General features: G+C 42.3%; 1 protein-coding gene across 2 annotated transcripts in view; it reads right to left on the bottom strand.

Annotated features, from left to right (window-relative positions):
• Positions 1-2,400: 2,400 nt before the first annotated feature.
• LOC121531933 (peptidyl-prolyl cis-trans isomerase FKBP8-like) overlaps positions 2,401-22,174 on the bottom strand; it is a 58,313-nt gene continuing 38,539 nt past the window's right edge. Inside the window, exons 5-9 of one of the 2 annotated variants that reach the window (XM_045204967.1) lie at positions 11,137-11,354; positions 6,265-6,443; positions 5,966-6,043; positions 2,874-3,011; positions 2,401-2,764 (exon numbers count right to left, since the gene is read on the bottom strand). In XM_045204967.1, coding sequence (XP_045060902.1) covers positions 2,678-2,764; positions 2,874-3,011; positions 5,966-6,043; positions 6,265-6,443; positions 11,137-11,354 — 700 coding nt within the window. In that variant the 3' untranslated portion in view covers positions 2,401-2,677. The remainder of the gene's footprint in view (positions 2,765-2,873; positions 3,012-5,965; positions 6,044-6,264; positions 6,444-11,136; positions 11,355-22,174) is intronic. The other variant, XM_045204968.1, reaches the window with a different exon arrangement.

Consider the following 22,174-nt stretch of genomic DNA (forward strand, 5'->3'; position numbering starts at 1 on the left):
AACGTTTGACCTGTGTCATTGCCAACAAATGGTATATAACAAAGTATTGAGAAACTTTTGTTATTGACCAAATACTTATTTTCCACCATAATTTGCAAATAAATTCATTAAAAATCCTACAATGTGATTTTCTGGATTATTTTTTCTCATTTTGTCTGTCATAGTTGACGTGTACCTATGATGAAAATTACAGGCCTCTCTCATCTTTTTAAGTGGGAGAACTTGCACAACTGGTGGCTGACTAAATACTTTTTTTCCCCACTGTATGTTCTTTAATGCAAGGCCGACAGACAAGTTCCTTACTTTCTCCTCCTTCTACTTTCCTCTTCCATTTTTGCGGTAAGGCTGCAATTATTTGGTTGTAATTTTGGGTAGAGCAGACATTTCCATATGTTTTTGTTAGCTGCATGTGCGACATAACTCTCTTAAGTCCTACCGATGATATCATTTACGAAGATTATACATTTTTTTTAAATTTTGTCAAAAGAAAAAGTTTTTTTGTCAATTAGTATATTTGAGTTTAACCACAATATTTGTTGCATTATTTGTTCTGTCGTTTCTGGGGGATTAAATTGAAATTGCAACCAACTTTCTATGGCTTGTTTAGAAATAGTGATATCTGGGAGATTATTTCCTTTTCAAATAACAGAATAAAGGGAAAAAGGCCATTCTTGAACATTGGGTCAGACAATCTTACTAATTTGCTAGAGAACCAGTTCGGATTTAAGTATAACTTTTGTATGACTGAAGCTTTTAGTGATAGGTCTAATGCTATATATATATACATAAATAGGCCCGTTTAATTTTGTCTGGCTTGCCGTTCCAAATAAAATTGAATATTTTTTTCGTATATAATTTTTAAAAAACTGTTCGCTAGGTGTAGGCAAGACCATAAGCAAATAGGTAAACTGGGATAATACTAAAGAGTTAATCAGGGTGATTTTTCCACAAATTGACAGGCACCCACCTTTCGATGGTAGCAAGATCTTATCTATTTTTGCTAACTTTCTATTATAATTTATTAAAGTGAGATCATTTATTTCCTTTGGGATATGTATTCCGAGTATATCCACATCACCATCAGACCATTTTATTGGTAAACTACATGGCAATGTAAAAATTGTATTTTTTATTGATCCAATACGTAATATAGTACATTTGTCATAATTTGGTTGTAATCCAGAGAGGTTAGAAAATGGATCTAGATCCTCTATGAGGCTGTGGAGTGATTCTAGTTGTGGATTTAAAAGAAAACATGAATCATCAGCGTACAATGACAGCTTTGTTTTTAAGCCCTGGATTTCTAATCCCCTGATATTATTGTTGGATCTGATTTTAATAGCTAACATCTCGATGGCCACAATAAATAGATATGCCGATGTGCACCCTTTGTTTGTTTGCCAACTCATAGAAGTAGTAGAAGAAGAAAATGGACTACTTCAAAATGGAGATGGTCTCAATGGCGCTGCCTATGCGCTCACAGACGCCATAATGGGACAGATACAATGATATGATGTCTATCTAAGTCTATGGTTAACCCCCCCTTTGTTCAGGGACACATTATTCAATTTCAGTTAGTCACATGTCTGTGGAACTTGTTCTGTTTATGTCTCAGTTGTTGAATCTTGTTATGTTCATACAAATATTTACACATGTTAAATTTGCTGAAAATAAACGCAGTTGACAGTGAGAGGACGTTTCTTTTTTTGCTGAGTTTATACATCCATAAAAATGATGGCAGCTGATTCATGATTTACACTGGCTAAGAAAAGCTGCCTGCCTGTCTGTCTCGTCCCGACTCCCGACACGTTCATTACTATGGGACAGCTGGAGATCGAATTTCAATATTGAAATCGGAGAGACCGACAGCAAGGTCTATACAAATCTCTGCTGTTGAAAATCAATGCTGGTCTAAAAGAAATGTGAGATAATGTCTACATGCTTTTTATAGTGGAGATCAAGTTCATAAATTGCCTGGCTGGGCTGATAAAACAGTGGATTGCGCAGTGAGATGGAACAGAGTAAATAGGCATTTCAAGGTCATAGCTTTAGCAGGTGGTAACTTGTGGAATAGACACCGTCTGGAATGCGGTTTTAACCAATCAGTATCCAGGATTAGACCCACACGTTGTATAATATTCAATAGACAACAGTGATACTAGCAAGAGCAGCATGCAGGTTTCTCTTTTCTTTGCTAAGAAATATCTGCAATATACTAATTTCTTTAACAGCAAAGAGCGCCTGTTATGGTGGTTGGTAGGCCACTCGACTGTAAAACAACTTTATAGCCTCAAATGATTGAAAACATTTTACTTTTCAACATAAGTAATGACTGGAATATAGCTATTAAAGTATGCAGCTTAACTGATGTTGTTTCTGTATCAACAGACAGTACACTTTTGTTTATTAGATTTTCCATTGACATAGATACAATTTATTGGGACACAAATATCCTGTTATTACAGAAGCCCCTCATTCATACAATACATTCAAAAGCTGTAACATGACAATACTGCTGTGGTGCAAATGTTGGTGCTGCTACAGTATGTCAGTGAACATTGATACAGGTCTTTCCATAGTGCAGTTCACTTTAAAAAAATATATATATTCACAGCAGACAACTCAGTTTAGTATTCATGAGCTTGACTTGTAGAGGACAGTTCCTTTGTAGAGGACATCAGTTTCTTGCAGTCAGAACCACTGACGTCACTAAACTGCCCAAGGCCACCACCAGAGCACCAAGCAGGAACTTCCATGAAATTCCCTGAAACACCAAGTGACATAATGTCAATAAACAGTCAAAAAAAAAAAACATTCTCGTGAACTGAATTAAACTGAAACATTTCACTCAGGGAAAGTTCTCAGTGGCTTACAGGTGGCTTCTTGTTAGAAGGAGTCAGAAATGGGGCAATATTGTCTCCAAGGAGCTGGGCAGGTTTGGCTTGCCACTTCTGGGTGTCTTTGCCTCCTGATTGCCTTTTCACTAGCTTGGACAGCTCAACATGGATGGCCTGGGAAGAGAAAGAGAGATACTGTAGTGACTTACCTTAATAACCTCACTGTGAAATAAGATTAATGATGGGGTGTTGGGTGTGTACTCATAAAGGAACATCTTATACACTACAATTGAGTAGTTTAGCAGTAAAGTGGGCTAGATGGATTGTCATTGAGAATGAGGTTGTAGTATAGGAGTTGTCCTGTAGATGGTAGCATAGATCATATTAAATGCATCTCAGGCTCAGGCTCAAGCAATAGTTGGACTTGATCAGTTTGAATTAGATCCCTAATTTTGACATTCTTGACAATCACATAAAAATATATATATATTTCCACCATAAAATGTAATTGTCAACCAATATTATACAACAAATATATTGCAGTTTCCTGTTAAGCCCTCCTCACCAAAGTTGTCTTTTAGATACATATTTGTATTATTAAATTTTCCTTGTTTCAGGTCAACATCATAAACAAATTGTATATATGTACATATAATTGAATTAAAAATGAAACAAGGTAACATAAAACATAGCATAACCAACTAACACCAAAACAAAACAGTGACAGTAAACAAAAACAAAAACACACACACACAAAAAAAAGAAAATAATTATACATTCACTTTCAGTTCTCTGCTCTCTTACAATGTTTCATTACCCGTAACGAACTTTCTTTTCATTCAACCTGGCCTCATCAGCTTTCATTACATGCCTTTATTAATTTGACTGTTGTGTGTGGCTGTAGTAAATAAAATACAAAATGCCCCTAACGGAGCATGGAGGAAAAATGTATTGTTGGTGGCTGGTCTTTTATCCAGTTAAGGAGAATGCATTTGTGGGCCACAAAGAGTTAAGGAGATTGAGCTGTGCTAAGGTAAGTGAGGGCCTGTTTCTGACGACACCCAATACAAATAGCCATGGGTCCATTCTTATAGGACAGCTGAACATGCCATCCAGCTCTGTTTATAAATTCTCCCAGAAATTTTCCCAGGTGGCCTTGGGTGCCTTTTTCCTTCTTACACTTACAGCAGGTATCAGATCATTCTGCATTCTTTTTATTCCATATAATGGGAGTCCTATGATCCTTTGCATATTCGTATATTGCATCTCTTGCACCTTGTTGCAGGTGAACAGTCGGCTTGCCTTGAGCATAGCCTTTGTACAGTTTTGGATTTCTGAGCCTCTTCCCAGCTCTGTTTCTCATACCCTAATCAGGGCACTCAAGCTACTTTCAACATTTGTGTGTATAGCAGCATAAAAGTAGGAAATAAAGTGCTTAGGTCTGTCAGCTTTCAACAAGAGATTGTCAACTGGGGTTCGTATTGGGTTCTGCGGGGGGAACACCATCTTAGATTCAATAAAATGTCTTACTTGCAGATACCCAAAGAATTGTCTGTGTGGTACAGCACATTTTTCTCGGATTTCATGAACCGATAGCAATGTGTCAAAATGGTTTTATGTTTTGTAGTGTACTTAGTTTCGCATTTCTTTGTATTTGGTAGGGTCTCGGTAGCCTAATCGTCTTTGATAATTCTAGTGATACTGAAATTACACTTTATTTTTTAGGACTTAAATTAATAATGAGATTTGATGACCAAGCTCTGGTCAATCAAAAGATTGATGTTCTTTCTTACCACGATGATTGATAATAATGTAATATTTCTGGTAGGCAGTGTCAATAGTGCAAAAAGGCTTGTATATGTCATTTGGATTCAGAATGTTTCTGCTTTTCAATTCCTTACCTACTCAGCTAAATAAGGTCTCTGGGGGGAAAGATTTTTATCCGCCATCAAGACAAGGGTGTAATTACCAAGGCAGCAGATATTTTAGTTTTGTCTAGACAACACTGTCTCACCACCACCAGTGCACACTGCAGGTCAAGCCAAGTTGGGCGATGGCCACAGAAAAACACATTCAGAGCATGGTTTAAAAACAACAAACAAACCCACAAGGGCAAACGTTTCTGTATACAAAAAAGTAGCACTTTGTATTTTCTTTGCATTGGAGTTTTTGGGGGGGCATAATGAGTAAGAATATGATATTATTAACTAACTGTAGGCTCTCCTTGTAACTTGGATCCTAATGGAGGACTTAAAAGTGTTAAATTAATGAAAATGTTGATTTGCTTTATTACTCAAAGTATGACATCAGTGTTTCCGGACAACTCTAATCTTTGTGGCTGAGTAGAGAATTTTGCAGACAGCACTAGGAGCAAGACAGAACAGGTCTTCACTGTGGCTATAGAAGTAACACTACACAATTATCTTTGCAAAGTGTCTGGGCTCTAATACCTTTGGTTGACTTTGCTTTGCTAAACTATATTGTACCCATGCGCAAAATCTGAGGTGAGTTTTCAGGCCTCCGTTTTTTCTGGTCATGGAAAAACATCTCATTCCACGTGTTCTAGTCTAAACCAATACAGAGGTGACATCTACCGTAATTGTTTTTGAAGCACACCCATTATATGTTTTGGGGGAATTTTCCATGACTGAGTCTGCATATTCTCAGTTTCTCAGCGCTTGTCATAGTAAACATGCTGTGTGACAAAGTAGAGTGAAAACCGGGAATATAGTTTCCAATTCAAGTACAATACTTTAAGTGCTGTAAAATACAACACAAACTCATGCTCAACGGCTTCATTTTTGGCGTTACTTTGACTTTGGCGGTATTGGGCTATAGTACATACTGTAACGCCGTTAACTAAGTGTGAACTGTGAGTCACACACTACTCCAGACATGATTTATGAACTTGTTGAGTATTGTGATGGAAATAAAATGAGAAATCTCTGACCTAGTGTCAGCTGAGACAGTGTCTTTTTGATTGGGAAATTATTTCAGGGACCTGTAGTGGACATGGATCCTTGATCTGTTTGTGGGGGGTGGATTTCACTAGCAGGCTAGAGGCTAAGGAGAGGTGGAGGTGGTGAGAACCTAGAGATGTGCTCATTTAGATAGTCTGTCTATCTCACCTTGGTGGACGGCTCCAGTTTCAGGGCCTTCTTCAGTATCTCCATGGCCTCCTGGTACTCGCTCTTGTCTGACAGAAGCTGCAAACCGATTGCAATATCTCTGAACAGCTAAATCAACATCATCCTTCAGTAGTTTACTGTACATGTTTCAGTAGTACATGTTGATTCGCAGTAAATCTTTACACTCATCTAAAATATCTGAATAGGGTTATGTAATATAATGTTTCATGCACCCAGGCACTGTAGACTAGTGACAGGGGATTGAAGGTGAGTTAATGTGATGTTAGTGTGTCCCTAACCTTTCCTGTCCTGAAGAGGGCTTTGACATTTTGTGGGTCCAGGGACAAAACATCCCGGCTGGTGTGTAGTGCGTCGTCGTACTGCTCCAGTTTCAGCTGAGCCGCTGCCAGGTTGTTGAGACACTTCACCCGGTAGTCCAGCACCTCCTCCCCCTCCACCAGCATGGCACTTCCACCATCTACAGGGAGGGAAACAAGCCACACAGCCTCTCACACTTGGGCTATTGTCATGTATATGTCCTGGGAGCCCCAGTCTCTCTGGGTTTCAGGGAGAATGATATACTTACAAAGGAGCTGAACGGAGGAGAGACTGAGTATTTGATGTACTAAGGACATCTCTGTTTGTTTTCCTCAACTATAAAAATCCACTGTTAAAGGCCCAGTGCAGTTGGAAAGTATTCAGACCCCTTGACTTTTTCCACATTTTGTTACGTTACAGCCTTATTCTAAAATGGATTAAATAAATAAAAATCCTCAGCAATCTACACACAATACCCCATAATGAGAAAGCGAAACAGGTTTTTATACATTTTTGCTAATGTATTACAAATGTAAAACAGAAACACCCTACTTACATAAGTATCCAGACCCTTTGCTATAAGACATGAAATTGAGCTCAGGTGCATCCTTTTTCCATTGATCATCCTTGAGATGTTTCTACAACTTGATTGGAGTCCACCTGGGGTAAATTCAATTAATTGGACATGATTTGGAAAGGCACACACCTGTCTATATAAGGTCCCACAGTTGACAGTGCATGTCAGAGCAAAAACAACCAAGCAATGAGGTCGAAGGAATTGTCCGTAGAGTGCAGAGACAGGATTGTGTCGAGGCACAGATCTGGGCAAGGGTACCAAAACATTTCTGCAGCATTGAAGGTCCCCAAGAACACAGTGGCCTCCATCATTCTTAAATGGAAGAAGTTTGGAACCACCAAGACTCTTCCTAGAGATGGCCGTCTGGCCAAACTGAGCAATCGGGGGAGAAGGTCCTTGGTCAGGGAGGTGACCAAGAACCCGATGGTCACTCTGACAGAGCTCCAGAGTTCCTCTGTGGAGATGGGAGAACCTTCCAGAAGGACAACCATCTCTGCAGCACTCCACCAATCAGGCCTTTATGGTAGAGTGGCCAGACGGAAGCCACTCCTCAGTAAAAGGCACATGACAGCCCGCTTGGAGTTTGCCAAAAGGCACCTAAAGACTCTCAGACTTTGAGAAACAAGATTCTATGGTCTGATGAAACCAGGAATGAACTCTTTGGTCTGAATGCCAAGAGTCACGTCTGGAGGAAACCTGGCACCATCCCTACGGTGAAGCATGGGGGTGGCAGAAACATGCTGTGGGGATGTTTTTCAGTGGCAGGGACTGGGAGACTAGTCAAGATCAAGGCAAAGATGAACGGAGCAAAGTACAGAGAGATCCTTGATGAAAACCTGCTCCAGAGCGCTCAGGACCTCAGACTGGCATGAAGGTTTACCTTCCAACAGGACAACGACCCTAAGCACACAGCCCAGACAACGCAGGAGTGGCTTTGGGACAAGTCTCTGAATGTCCTTGAGTGGCCCCCGGACTTGAACCCGATCGAACATCTCTGGAGAGACCTGAAAATAGCTGTGCTGCAACGCTCCCCATCCAACCTGACAGAGCTTGAGAGGACCTGCAGAGAAGATTGGGAGAAACTCCCCAAATACAGGTGTGCCAAGCTTGTAACGTCATACCCAAGAAGACTCGAGGCTGTAATCGCTGCCAAAGGTGCTTCAACAAAGTACTGAGTAAAGGGTCTGAATACTTATGTAAATGTAATATTTCAGTTTTGTATTTTTAATAAATTAGCAAAAAGTTTCGAAAAACCAGTTTTTGCTTTGTCATTATGGGGTATTGTGTGTAGATAGATTTTTTCCCTCATCAATGTAATTCATTTTAGAATAAGGCTGTAACCTAACAAAAAGTGGAAAAAGTAAAGGGGTCTGAATAATTTCCGAAGGCACTGTATACACTGAGTATACCAAACATTACGAACACCTTCCTAGTATTGAGTTACACTCCCCCTCCCTTTACCCTCAGAATGACAGTTTGTTGGTGATGTGGACACCAAGGAACTTGAAGCTCTCAACCTGCTCCACTACAGCCCTGTTGATGATAATTGAGGCATGCTCGGCCCTGCTTTTCCTGTAGTTCACGATCATCTCCTTTGTCTTGATCACATTGAGGGAGAGGTTGTTGTCCTGGCACCACACTTCCAGGTCTCTGACCTCCTCCCTATAGGATGACTCGTCGTTGTCGGTGATCAGGCCTACCACCGTTGTGCCGTCGGCTAACTTAATGATGGTGTTGGGGTCGTGCTTGGCCACGCAGTCATGGGTGAACAGGCAGTACAGGAGGGGACTAAGCATGCACCACTGAGGGGCCCCCGTGTTGAGGATCAGCGTGGCAGATTTGTTGTGGCCTACCCTTACCACCTGGGGGCGGCCTGTCAGAAAGTCCAGGATCCAGTTGCAGAGGGAGGTGTTTAGTCCCAAGGTCCTTAGCTTAGTGATGAGCTTTGAGGGCACTATGGTGTTGAACGCTGAGCTCTAGTCAATGAACAGCATTCTCAAGTAGGTGTTCCTTTTGTTCAGGTGGGAAAGGGCATTGTTGAGTGCAATAGAGATTGCGTCATCTGTGGATCTGTTGGGGCGGTATGCAAATTGCTGGTCCATGTTGACTCCAATACTTCCCACAGTTGTGTCAAGTTGGCTGGATGTCCTTTGGGTGGTATACCATTCTTGATACACACAGGACACTGTTGAGCATAAAAAACCCAGCAGCGTTGCAGTTCTTGACACAAACCGGTGCGCTTGGCACCTACCTCGTTCAAAGGAACTTAACTCTTTTGTCTTGCCCATTCACCCTCTGAATGGCACACATACACAATCTCAATTGTCTCGAGGCTTAAAAATCTGTCTTTAACCTGTCTCCTCCCCTTCATCTACACTGATTGGAAGTGGATTTAACAAGGGACATCAATAAGGGATCATAGCTTTCACCTGGATTCACCTGGTCAGTCTATGTCATGGATACTCAGTGTATATTTCTACACTATGAGGTTGGAATAATGGCCTATGTTAAGTGTAAAGTGTTTGTTAGGTGTTAAGCCTGTGTTAAAAGATCCTTAGAATGATAAAACGGAGTAAGTTGTGACAAGAGAACACTTTTTTGGGACAAGCTATGTTTTAAAACTAATATTTACATGAATTCTGATTATTTCCAAATATAGGTAGATATCTTTGTTAGAAATAATACTATATTCCCTTGACGGAGTGATGCTGAATGTAAAACATTGCTCACCTTACCCCACTCTCCCTAAGAGCTGTTTGAAAGGACCGCTTGAAATTTCAGTCTGTTTTGGTGGGATGGAGTTTTGTCCTGCCTGGTGAGTAAATTAGTTAATAGACCAATAAGAAAGAGTTTCAAACCTCTCTGTCAATAACAGCTAGTTTTCAGTTTTCGCCTCCCCACTGACACAGACAGTCCTAGCAAAATTCTTGCTATAGAAATTGTTATTTGCTAAGAAGCTATTTTTGTTTCTTTTTGAAGATTTTAACATATTTCCAGCCTCCAAACAGTGGTGAATGGAAAAAGACATCTGTTACACAAAACACCAAAAAGTGTAATGACCTTTCGCGATTGTCATTAAGCCAGAATTGATGCGTTCACTGCTGTCTCCATCTCGGTGTTGGCCACTCATCTCTGCTTTGGCAAAATGTCAGTGTTATTGTCAAACCACATCGCATTATGGAAGTGCTGACTTTGACACTGCTGTGAGTTTGGAAGTCTCTCTGTCACAACCCACACCTAAAGTGAGAGTTATTAGTCTAAGATCTTTGAGGGATTGCTGTTAGCAGAGCTATGTTAGGATCTAGATTAGGGGGAAAGAGCAGCTATTCAAGGATTTACAGGATATTCTAGAGACAGACAAGGTTGATTCATCTTGCTCAGATTCCAGGAGTGGGGTTATGCCATTGTGGGTTCAAGTGTGAATAGTCACTAGAGACGTAAAGCAGAGTGTTTTGATGCAAGTTCTATTTATATTTTTTATGTATTTATCTGACAAAAACCATCCCAGCATGTGAACCTTTGCTTTACAAAAACATAATGCCTTATGCCACTACATCATAGTGTGATGACTATCTGTTGGGATATGCAGTGATAATTCTAATGCAGATTTTCAATGATGGAGTTATCTGCCATCTATTGAATTTCGGAATATTCTCTAGCATTATCTCACCCGCTCATCCGATAAATTCGCAGTCTTGTTGCATCAAGTATATTCATTGCTTATTAAATGCTGAGGAAAATGTAACCATTGGCCCATCATCATTGAAACATTTAGAGGCAGCCCATGCTCTTCTCCTCACTGACTCATTTCTGTCAAATGTCTCTCTTGGGTCCACCCTGCCTTTCCAGTAATTAAAATGATTAAGGACCTTGAATTAACATGAAAGTTTATTAGGTTTGATTACCATAAGAATTAACAATAACATTTCTCCTGACAGTCACCTCTGGTGGATGTGCCTCTGCATTATGTTAGCATGATTAGTGCTGAGATGGACTAGCAGTTAGCCATGAGGAGACTATCATGCAATTGGGTGTTGGAAATGTAGAAGCTGTATTTCTCTGAAGTATGCTAGTTATAAAACATCTGTTTACTGCTGTTTGTGTGTGTGTGTGTGTGTGTGTGTGTGTGTGTGTGTGTGTGTGTGTGTGTGTGTGTGTGTGTGTGTGTGTGTGTGTGTGTGTGTGTGTGTGTGTGTGTGTGTGTGTGTGTGTGTGTGTGTGTGTGTGTGTGTGTGTGTGTGTGTAGCATAATGCACGTGATGAAGGAAAGGATTACCTTTAGTGCGTGTAGTAAGGACGTCCAGAGCCGTCCAGTAGGCCCTGGCAGCCATGCTGTACTCCTCCCTCTGGAAGTGGAAATTCCCCCGCTCTCGTTTCTGGTTGCCGATGCGGATACGGTCAGAGATAGGGAGAATCAGGGGGTCGGGCTTCTCTCTGATGTTCAGGAGTTGCAGCTGGTAGAGTAAGGGGGCCCAGGCCGGAATATCAGGCTCCCTGCCAAAAAACAAATACACAGACACACACACGTACACATACACAAACCTTCAATCACACCCAGACTGGAGCAATGTGGAGAGCCTCAAACAATAGGCATTGCCTAAATATCTTTGATTGTCACAAATCTGAGAGTATACCTCCTCAGGCACCGGCTTCATCAATAAGTGCATCGATGACATCATCCCCACAGTGACCGTACGTACATTTCCCAACCAGAAGCCATGGATTACAGGCAACATCCGCACCGGGCTAAAGGCTAAAGCTGCTGCTTTCAAGGAGCGGGACACTAATCCGGACACTTATAAGAAATCCTGCTATGCCCTCAGACGAACCATCAAACAGGCAAAGCGTCAATACAGGACTAAGATTGAATCCTACTACACCGGCTGTGACGCTCATCGGATGTGGCAGGGCTTGCAAACAATTACAGACTACAAAGGGAAACCCAGTCATGAGCTGCCCATTGACGCGAGCCTACCAGACGGGCTAAATGCCTTTTATGCTCACTTCGAGGCAAGGAACACTGAAGCATGCATGAGAGCACCAGCTGTTCCGGACGACTATGTGATCATGCTCTCCGTAGCCGATGTGAGTAAGACCTTTAAACAGGTCAACATTCACAAGGCCGCAGGCCAGACCGATTACCAGGATGTGTACTCAGAGCATGTGCGGACCAACTGGCAAGTGTCTTCACTGACATTTTCAACCTCTCCCTGACCGAGTCTGTAAAATCCACATGTTTCAAGCAGACCACCATAGTCCCTGTGCCCATGAAAGCGAAAGTAACCTGCCTAACTGACTACCGCCCCGTAGCACTCACGTCAGTAGCCATGAAGTGCTTTGAAAGTCTGGTCATGGCTCACATCAACACCATCATGCCGGAAACCCTAGACCCACTCCAATTCGCGTACCGCCACAACAGATCCACAGATGATGCAATCTCAATCGCACTCCACACTGCCCTTTCCCACCTGGTTAAAAGGAACACCTATGTGAAAATGCTGTTCATTGAATACAGCTCAGCGTTCAACACCATAGTGTCCACAAAGCTCATCACTAAGCTAAGGACCCTGGGACTAAACATCTCCCTCTGCAACTGGATCCTGGACTTCCTGACATCTGCCACACTGATCCTCAACACGGGGACCCCTCAGGGGTGCGTGCTTAGTCCCCTCCTGTACTCCCTGTTCACCCACGACTGTGTGGCCATGCATGACTCCAACACCATCATTAAGTTTGCTGACGACACAACAGTGGTAGGCCTGATCACAGACAACGATGAGACAGCCTATAGGGAGGAGGTCAGAGACCTGGCAGTGTGGTGCCAGGACAACAACCTCTCCCTCAACGTGAGCAAGACAAAAGAGATGATCGTGGACTACAGGAAAAGGAGGGCCGAAAACACGCCCCCATTCACATCGACGGGGCTGTAGTGGAGCGGGTCAAGAGTTTCAAGTTCCTTGGTGTCCACATCACCAACAAACTATCATGGGGCGGCAGGTAGCTTAGTGGTTAAGAGCGTTGTGCCAGTAACCGAAAGGTCGCTGGTTCTAATCCCCGAGCTGACTAGGTGAAAAATCTGTCGATGTGACCTTGAGCAAGGCACTTAACCCTAATTGCTCCTGTAAGTCGCTCTGGATAAGAGCGTCTGCTAAATGACTAAAATGTAAAATGTAATGGTCCAAACACACCAAGAAAGTCGTGAAAAGATTTGTCATGGGTCCCCAGATCCTCAAAAGGTTCTACAGCTGCACCATTGCTTCCTTCCATCCACGACCTACTGTATATACTAGGCGTGTCAGAGGAAGGCTCAAAGACTCCAGTCACCCAAGTCATAGACTGTTCGCACTGCTACCGCACCGGAGCGCCATGTCTAGGTCCAAAAGGCTCCTTAACAGCTTCTACTCCCAAGCCATAAGACTGCTAAACAATTAGTCAAATGGCCATCCGGACTATTTGCATTGACCCCCCCCCCCCCCTTTGTTTTTACACTGCTGCTACTCACTGTTTATTTTCTATGCATAGTTACTTTACCCCTACCTACATGTACAAATTACCTCGACTAACCTGTGCCCCCCCACATTGACTCGGTACCGGTACCCCCTGTATATAGCCTCATTATTGTTATTTTATTGTGTAACTTTATTATTTTATTATTATTTTTACTTTAGTTTCTTTAGTAAATATTTTCTTAACTATTTTCTTAAAACGGCATTGTTGGTTAAGGGCTTGTAAGTAAGCATTTCATGGTAAGGTCTACACCTTGTGTTGCATGTGACAAATAACATTTGATTTGATTTGAAATCCCTGTGTGTAAACATGCTGGGTCAGTGCATATCATAGCTCTTATGTTGACTTGAAAACATCACAAGAATGGTTGTTTTGAAGTCATTCTCCATTTGTCTTCATTTGCCAATATCACAACTAAGTTTTAAGTTGTTTCGGTTACATCTTGATTGATTGGACTGCATATTGATCGGTGACTTCACCTGCAATATGTATTAGTAGACACCCAATTTCTGCTATCTGGTCAATAGGGAACTGGTACTGTTAAAATGTGATATATTCCTGTCTGTTGAAAAGTTAGTGGTCATACGCACATCCTTAAACAACTAAGGTGCTGGGGGAGGGTTACCAGCTCCAGTTTACCACCTTTATTGGAAAACGTTTTGATCCTTCATGGATATTTGTCAGGTCCATATTGGATTGAAATGTTGTCCATTAAAGGTGGTAAATTGGGAGCATATTCAGTGTGCCGGCCTCTTGTTCTTTTTCATATTCCTGTCCATTCACATTTGTTTTGACAGCTGTTCTCTCCCAGGGCAGTGTTGCTACAGTGAATTAAAGTATAATATCTAAGTCAGCATGAGCCCTTGGGTTTGTGAACTTGTGAGGGTATTCCAATCCCTCAAAACAGGCAAGAAATTGAATCTGGTCCACCTGTGAGTTACACCTGTGAGTTACGTACGGCTTCAGCTTACTCAAGATTCACTCAGAAGGAACGTTAATTTGGTTCTCCAAGTGAAGGTAAGCTTTTGGTTTTACAAATGTATTGCCATCGGGGCCCGCCGGTGTAACTGCTTACTGTAAAGTTACTGCATGATTGTAGCGGGTTTACTAATGCGTTAGTTCTATTAGCTGATCATCTGGTCCTTGTGACCCCATAGCACACAATGGAGTATTATCAGTAACTGGGTGACGGCTCTGATTCCAAAGGGGGTGTGTGTGCACATGCATGACATGGGCTCACTTAATTTGGTGATGTTTAGCAGAGTGGGAGCAGTAGGTTGAACTTAATGCAAGTTAGTTGGGTGGAAAGCTCCACAATTCCCATACCATATGTGAAGATCTAGAAGGTACAGTGCACAGCCCTTGCTTAATTATAGTGCAAGTGGTAAACCCCCTATCATTATCATCCAGCATTCAATCTAAAGACATAATTGGCAGGTTCCAAGGTCATACTGTATGCCAAAATAAACTAATAAAACTCACTTCACAAAAAAATAAAAAAGATTAAAAAATAAAAGTTGTGGATCATATTAGAAAATGCAGTTCTAAAAAGTATTGGTCCGAAACTAAGCCTGATACTGATAAGTCCAGTTGTCATTATTGCAAGGTGATAGCACTGTGGTGTGTCAGATCATGAATTATTCAAACTGGTTGTGTCAATTACACAATGTATGTCTGTCGAACAGAATTAGTATAGCTCCAGTCACTGTGTGGCTGTATCAGCAGGTGGAATCAGGTTACCTTTCACCTCTCCTCCCAAGGGACTACATCCTGTGTTATGTGATACAGGAGCATGTAGCATATGAGCTATGGCCTTGGAAACATGAGATGGATCACTTTGCTTGGGACTGGTGGAAGAAGGGGCTTTGGATGAGTAGACAAAAAAGGAACTAGCTTTGTTTAGATTTCAGACTCCACCATTAGTGATGCTGACCCTTTTCAATGTGACTAGCGCGTAGACAGTGTAGGCTCCTCAGAGGAGGAAGGGGAGAACCATCCTCCTCAGTGAATTTCATAAAAATATAAATTGTAAAACATTTAAAAAGTTATCCTTTTTAGATAAAACTATACTAAATATAATCGCATATCACCAAATAATTTATTAAAACACACTATTTTGCAAAGAAGGTCTACAGTAGCCTCAACAGCACTCTGTAGGGTAGCACCATGGTGTAGCCAGAGGACAGCTAGCTTCCATCCTCCTCTGGGTACATTGACTTCAATACAAAACCTAGGAGGCTCATGATTCTCACCCCCTTCCATAGACTTAGACAGTAATTATGACAACTTCCGGAGGATGTCCTCCAACCTATCAGAGCTCTTGCAGCATGAACTGACATGTTGTCCAGCCACTCAAATGATCAGATAATTAATCTAGTACTGAAAGCATAAGCTACAGCTAGCTAGCACTGCAGTGCATAAAATGTGGTGAGTAGTTGACTTGAAGAGAAAGACAATAGTTGACAGTAGTTGGTCCTCTGTAGCTCAATGTGGTGCTCTGTAGCTCAATTGGTAGAGCATGGCGCTTGTAATGCCAGGGTAGTGGGTTCGATCCCCGGGACCACCCATACATTTAAAAAAATTATGCACACATGACTGTAAGTCGCTTTGGATAAAAGCGTCTGCGAAATGGCATATTATTGAACAGTTTTGAACAAATTCATTTCTTCCTAAATGAAGGAGAAGCAAGAGAGAAATAGAGATCGAGAGATTGTCTTTTTTTCCCCGTTTCACTTACTTAGCTAGTAAATGCAGCTAGCTAGTTTAGCCTACTGAAACACCCTGCTCAAACAGAGGGATGCTATGTTAGCTAGCTGGCTATGTCTTTCCAACACAACACTGGAACTCTTCCAAGTGAAGGTAAGCTTTTGGTTTTACAAATGTATTGCCATTGGGGCCCGCCGGTGTAACTGCTTACTGTAAAGTTACTGCATGATTGTAGCGGGTTTACTAACGCGTTAGTTCTATTAGCTATGCTAACTATGATGTTACCTTAGCTAATATGATGAGAACAATGTAGGTTGTGTGTAGCGGTTTGGCTTTGAAAGGTTTTTTTGCCTGGTCACCTACAGCTGATGTGTTGTGCATTGAAGTCCACAAGTGAAGGGAGGAGGTGAGAGGAGGAGAGCGCATAGACACGAGAAGGAATACAACGTGGCTGCTATGAAAGTGAACTGTGTTTACACATGATCAGGGGTGTATTCATTCTGCCGATTCTGTTGAAAAACGTTTCTTAAATGGAAGCAAAGGGAACAAAACAGGGATAAACACACCTGAATTTGTCCAATAGAAACTCTCGTTTGCAACTGTTGGATTAATGATTATACCCTATATCAGCTAGATATAGGCAAGAGTGCGCAAGGCAGTATTGAATGTCACTTTCTGTCCATGTGTCACTGTTTGTCACCTCAAATTTGTCTCTCGACCTGTGTGCACCTACATTGTAAACGTTAATTCATATGCCAGGTTGTAGCAACCTCATGATGGTTATAGGGAGTAGCCTAAACCTATCGATGTTACATTGAGTTGGGTGAATGGAATATGAATTACAAAACGGCACTGACCACCACTGCTCGTAGAATATTCAGGTTTAGTATATGTAGATGTATAACTGCATTTGATCACAGCCATGCTTAATGTAGGTGAATCCACAAAGCCTAGGTCCATACAATATTTATCGGACAAGACCCTTCTAAGAGTTAATCTCCCTTTCAGTGTCTTGGGCAAGTGTCCATAAGCACAGATGTGAGATGGAATGTGTTCACAAAGTGAATGTGTTTATGTTCTGCCTGTGGTTTTGAAACATTGAAAGTTAATTGGGCTACTTTGGTATTACTGGAAACTGTAATACATCCCAAATGGCTTTGATAGGTTGGATATATTGTTGTTTGTCCTTTTTGGAGCGTACTACAGAGGAAGTATCCTTTCATGATCTGCCATCAATCTGTCCACCACCTTTCTTGACAAGTCTACAGTCCCCTGTAGCTCAGTTGGTAGAGCATGGCGCTTGCAACGCCAGGGTTGTGGGTTCGTTTCCCACGGGGGTCCAGTATGAAAATGTATGCACTCACTAACTGTAAGTCGCTCTGGATAAGAGCGTCTGCTAAATGACTAAAATGTCAATGTAAAATGTAAGTCCTCACCGGCATTATAATTATTTGTCTATCTGGTAAACAAATGGAAATGTGAATAGTTGATTCATTATAAAACAGCACAACAACTCATGTCATTGCATTCCACCTTCATACAGTGAGGGAAAAAAGTATTTGATCCCCTGCTGATTTTGTACGTTTGCCCACTGACAAAGAAATGATCAGTCTATAATTTTAATGGTAGGTTTATTTGAACAGTGAGAGACAGAATAACAATAACAACAACAAAAAAAACGCATGTCAAAATTTTTAAATTGATTTGTATTTTAATGAGGGAAAAAAGTATTTGACCCCTCTGCAAAACATGACTTAGTACTTGGTGGCAAAACCCTTGTTGGCAATCACAGAGGTCAGACGTTTCTTGTAGTTGGCCACCAGGTTTGCACACATCACAGGAGGGATTTTGTCCCACTAAGATTTTGTCCCATCTTCTCCAAGTCATTAAGGTTTTGAGGCTGACGTTTGGAAACTCGAACCTTCAGCTCCCTCCACAGATTTTCTATGGGATTAAGGTCTGGAGACTGGCTAGGCCACTCCAGGACCTTAATGTGCTTCTTCTTGAGCCACTCATTTGTTGCCTTGGCCGTGTGTTTTGGGTCATTGTCATGCTGGAATACCCATCCACGACCCATTTTCAATGCCCTGGCTGAGGGAAGGAGGTTCTCACCCAAGATTTGACGGTACATGGCCCTGTCCATCGTCCCTTTAATGCGGTGAAGTTGTCCTGTCCCCTTAGCAGAAAAACACCCCCAAAGCATAATGTTTCCACCTCCATGTTTGACGGTGGGGATGGTGTTCTTGGGGTTATAAGCAGCATTCCTCCTCCTCCAAACACGGCGAGTTGAGTTGATGCCAAAGAGCTCCATTTTGGTCTCATCTGAAAACAACACTTTGATCCAGTTCTCCTCTGAATCATTCAGATGTTCATTGGCAAACTTCAGACGGGAATGTATATGTGCTTTCTTGAGCAGGGGGACCTTGTGGGCGCTGCAGGATTTCAGTCCTTCACGGTGTAATGTGTTACCAATTGTTTTCTTGGTGACTATGGTCCCAGCTGCCTTGAGATCATTGACAAGATCCTCCCGTGTAGTTCTGGGCTGATTCCTCACCGTTCTCATGATCATTGCAACTCCACGAGGTGAGATCTTGCATGGAGCCCCAGGCCGAGGGAGATTGACTGTTATTTTGTGTTTCTTCCATTTGCGAATATTCGCACCAACTGTTGTCACCTTCTCACCAAGCTGCTTGGCGATGGACTTGTAGCCCATTCCAGCCTTGTGTAGGTCTACAATCTTGTCCCTGACATCCTTGGAGAGCTCTTTGGTCTTGGCCATGGTGGAGAGTTTGGAATCTGATTGATTGATTGCTTCTGTGGACAGTTGTCTTTTATACAGGTAACAAGCTGAGAATAGAAGCACTCCCTTTAAGAGTGTGCTCCTAATCTCAACTCGTTACCTGTATAAAAGACACCTGGGAGCCAGAAATCTTTCTGATTGAGAGGGGGTCAAATACTTATTTCCCTCATTAAAATACAAATCAATTTATAACATTTTTGACATGCGTTTTTCTGGATTTCTTTGTTGTTATTCTGTCTCTCACTGTTCAAATAAACCTACCATTAAAATTATAGACTGATAATTTCTTTGTCAGTAGGCAAACATACAAAATCAGCAGGGGATCAAACACTTTTTTCACTCACTGTATGGGATAAATACTATTTTCTCATTCTTGTCACACATTCCATGTAAATCCATTGACCAGGATATATGACAATCACTGAGAATGTATAAATAGACAAACTAGAACAGTGATTTGATTCTCTTTGCCGTGTAGTTTTCCCTTTCTGCTCTTATCTCACTACATTTCACAATAGTCCAAAGGCTAGCCTACATTTATAGGCTGTTGAATACACTGGACTGTATTGGAGAAACAAACATAGCTACTCGAACTGGCTGGCTAGAAGCTAAGACAAGCAGGTCACTGTGCTACAGGGGTCCAGTTAGGGTAAACTCACTGGTTGAGGTAAACTCACTAGGGGTGGTTGTGTGTAAGTTGTAGTAGAGGATAGTGTATTGGGGAATTCTTCAGAGAGATATTGGCCTGTTTAACAACATGTCCTCTTTGTTTCCGTGGCCTTGCTGCATCATTGTTTCAGAGCATTTCACAGCAAATGTTTCCTTTCCATTTTGATTTTGTTTCGTAGGGAAGCTGGGAACTATCTTTTGTACTGCTATCAAAGTGTATCACAGGGCCTCCCGAGTGGGCAGGGGTCTAAGGCACTGCATCACAGTGCTAGAGGCATCACTACAGGCTGTGTCGCAGCCGGCCACGACCGGGAGGCGGCGCACAATTGGCCCAGCGTCGTCCAGGTTAGGGGAGAGTTTGGCCAGCCGGGATATCCTTGTCCCATCGCGCTCTAGCGACTCCTTGTGGCGGGCTGGGCGCATGCACGCTGACTTCGGTCGCAAGCTGTACGGTGTTTCCTCTGACACATTGGTGCGGCTAGCTTCCGGGTTAAGCGAGCAGTGTCAAGAATCAGTGCGGCTTGGCAGGGTCGTGTTTCGGAGGGGGCATGGCTCTCGACCTTTGCCTCTCCCGAGTCCGTACGGGAGTTGCAGCGGTGGGACAAGACTGTAACTACCAATTGGTTATCACGAAATTGGGGAGAAAAGGGGGGGTAAAAAGTACACACACAATTTCTCTTTTTATCACAGGCCTAAAATCAATACGCCCTGTCAGTCATGTCAAGAGAAAGGTGCATTGTTACTTTTACTTTCAAGTTACTTCTTATTACACTGGGTGTAAAGAATGTAGCTAGCTAGCTACTGCAGCAGCCTGTCAGTCCTGTGTATAGATAAGTATAACACTTGACATCTAAACTGGGAAGGAAGCTTACACAGTGCATTGGAGGGATCAAGATCAATTGCCTTTAAACAATCCAATCACAACACCATAATCAGCAGGCCAGTCTCAGCCACAGCACAGCCTTGTTATTCCTCTGCTGACATTTGGAGGGGAAGTAAGTCATATCAGGTCATGGAGTGTTTTACAGGCTCACACAAAGGCACAAGGAGAGTGACTTTAATTGAGGCTGAACTGTGAATCATTGGAAATAATAGACCTCCCCTGCCATCGGGATACCGGAGTAGGTGACTGTATTTCATGGTTTCCGGAGAGGGACAGCTAATACAACCACTTTGTTGGAGGATGAGTCATGTTTTATCAATGCAGGAAGCTGACTCTCATCAGCCTCACGATGAGGATGAAAAACTCAGATGACATCACTAACACATGTAAACAAATACAGGCATGCACTACTCACACACAGTAACCTACACACATGCATGCACACTTGCATCCATTGCAAGGTATTTGGGTCTGAAATTGAAGCCATATGCTGTTTCAAAGAGGTTTCTCAGAAAAAGGGTAATCATCCAGGATTAAACAGGTGAACTTTGGAACAAACGTTGCCAAACGGTTTTCCTCTTAAAGCTGTGCTCACTACCATTCACTCAGTGGTCTGTGGTCTGTACAGTGTGCTCCTTAAACATACGTAGCTACATCAATAGAATCCTAATCATGGATATCTGAAACCCAAGGCACTACCTATTGTGTAGCCTACAGAGAGCTAAAGTTCCCATCAACCTAATTTTTTTATCACCCCAAATTATGAATGGCTGTGAACTGCACCTACATTCCTCAAACCAAAGAGTGGTCAGATGTAATTTGTGATCCCAACATGGTTAAATCTCCACTGGGTTAACAGTGTCACACAGAGCACTAGTGATTAGCCCTGTAGCCTGCTCAGTGAATGAGCCCCCAGGGCCTGATTAGTACAAGACAGGAAACACAGGCTGGTCAGTGGAACAAATTCATCTGACACTAACCCAGGCTGTGGCCTCCTAATGAAATCTGAACCTGGAATCTACTGGGGTGAAGGCAGCTCTACACACTTCTTTGAGGCTAGGCCTAGCAGTGCCTGGCACACAACCGATCAGTGTTGTAGGCTAAAGATGACATTACATTCTCTCACGCATATACTGAAATTGTTTTAAAGTCTAAAGCCCAGCAAAGTAAGCCTCCCACCCACAGTTAGCCACAACAAGAGTATGTGTGTAGTTGAGAGATTTTTAGGGGTTGCTATTGGCAGAGTCCAGAGAAACTAGGGTATATAGCCTACATAACCTTTCTACATTGGAATTCTCAAGCCTTGAGATGTGATGGGGTCATAAAGAGCCAAGCAGCAGAGGAGAACACAGTAACTTAAGCCCTAGATAAGTTTCACTCGTCAGGTAGAGTTAACCTCTAGGACTGACCCTATTCTGTCGATCAACATCTGACCCGGCACTGACTGACCTGAGTGGGGGTTGGGTAGAAATTATAAGCGACATTGGCAAAATATTTAGCTGAAGCAGCAAGTCTGCTATTGGTGCTGAGAGACAGAGACGGGTTGAGGGAGTCACATTGACAGGCTCATCTGGCCAGGGGCTGTTCAGGCATTTTCTCTCTCTCCATTAAGGTGTAAGCGTGTAAGGAGAGGCAACATTTACAGTAAACACTCCGCGCAGTAGTATAAGTGACATGTACTGATAATCAAGGCAGAGTAATGTTTTCATATACAGTAGTCACGTCACTAGAATGTGTGTAACCCCTGCC

Source organism: Coregonus clupeaformis, chromosome 19, assembly GCF_020615455.1.
Source record: "Coregonus clupeaformis isolate EN_2021a chromosome 19, ASM2061545v1, whole genome shotgun sequence".
Classification (NCBI taxonomy): Eukaryota; Metazoa; Chordata; class Actinopteri; order Salmoniformes; family Salmonidae; genus Coregonus; species Coregonus clupeaformis.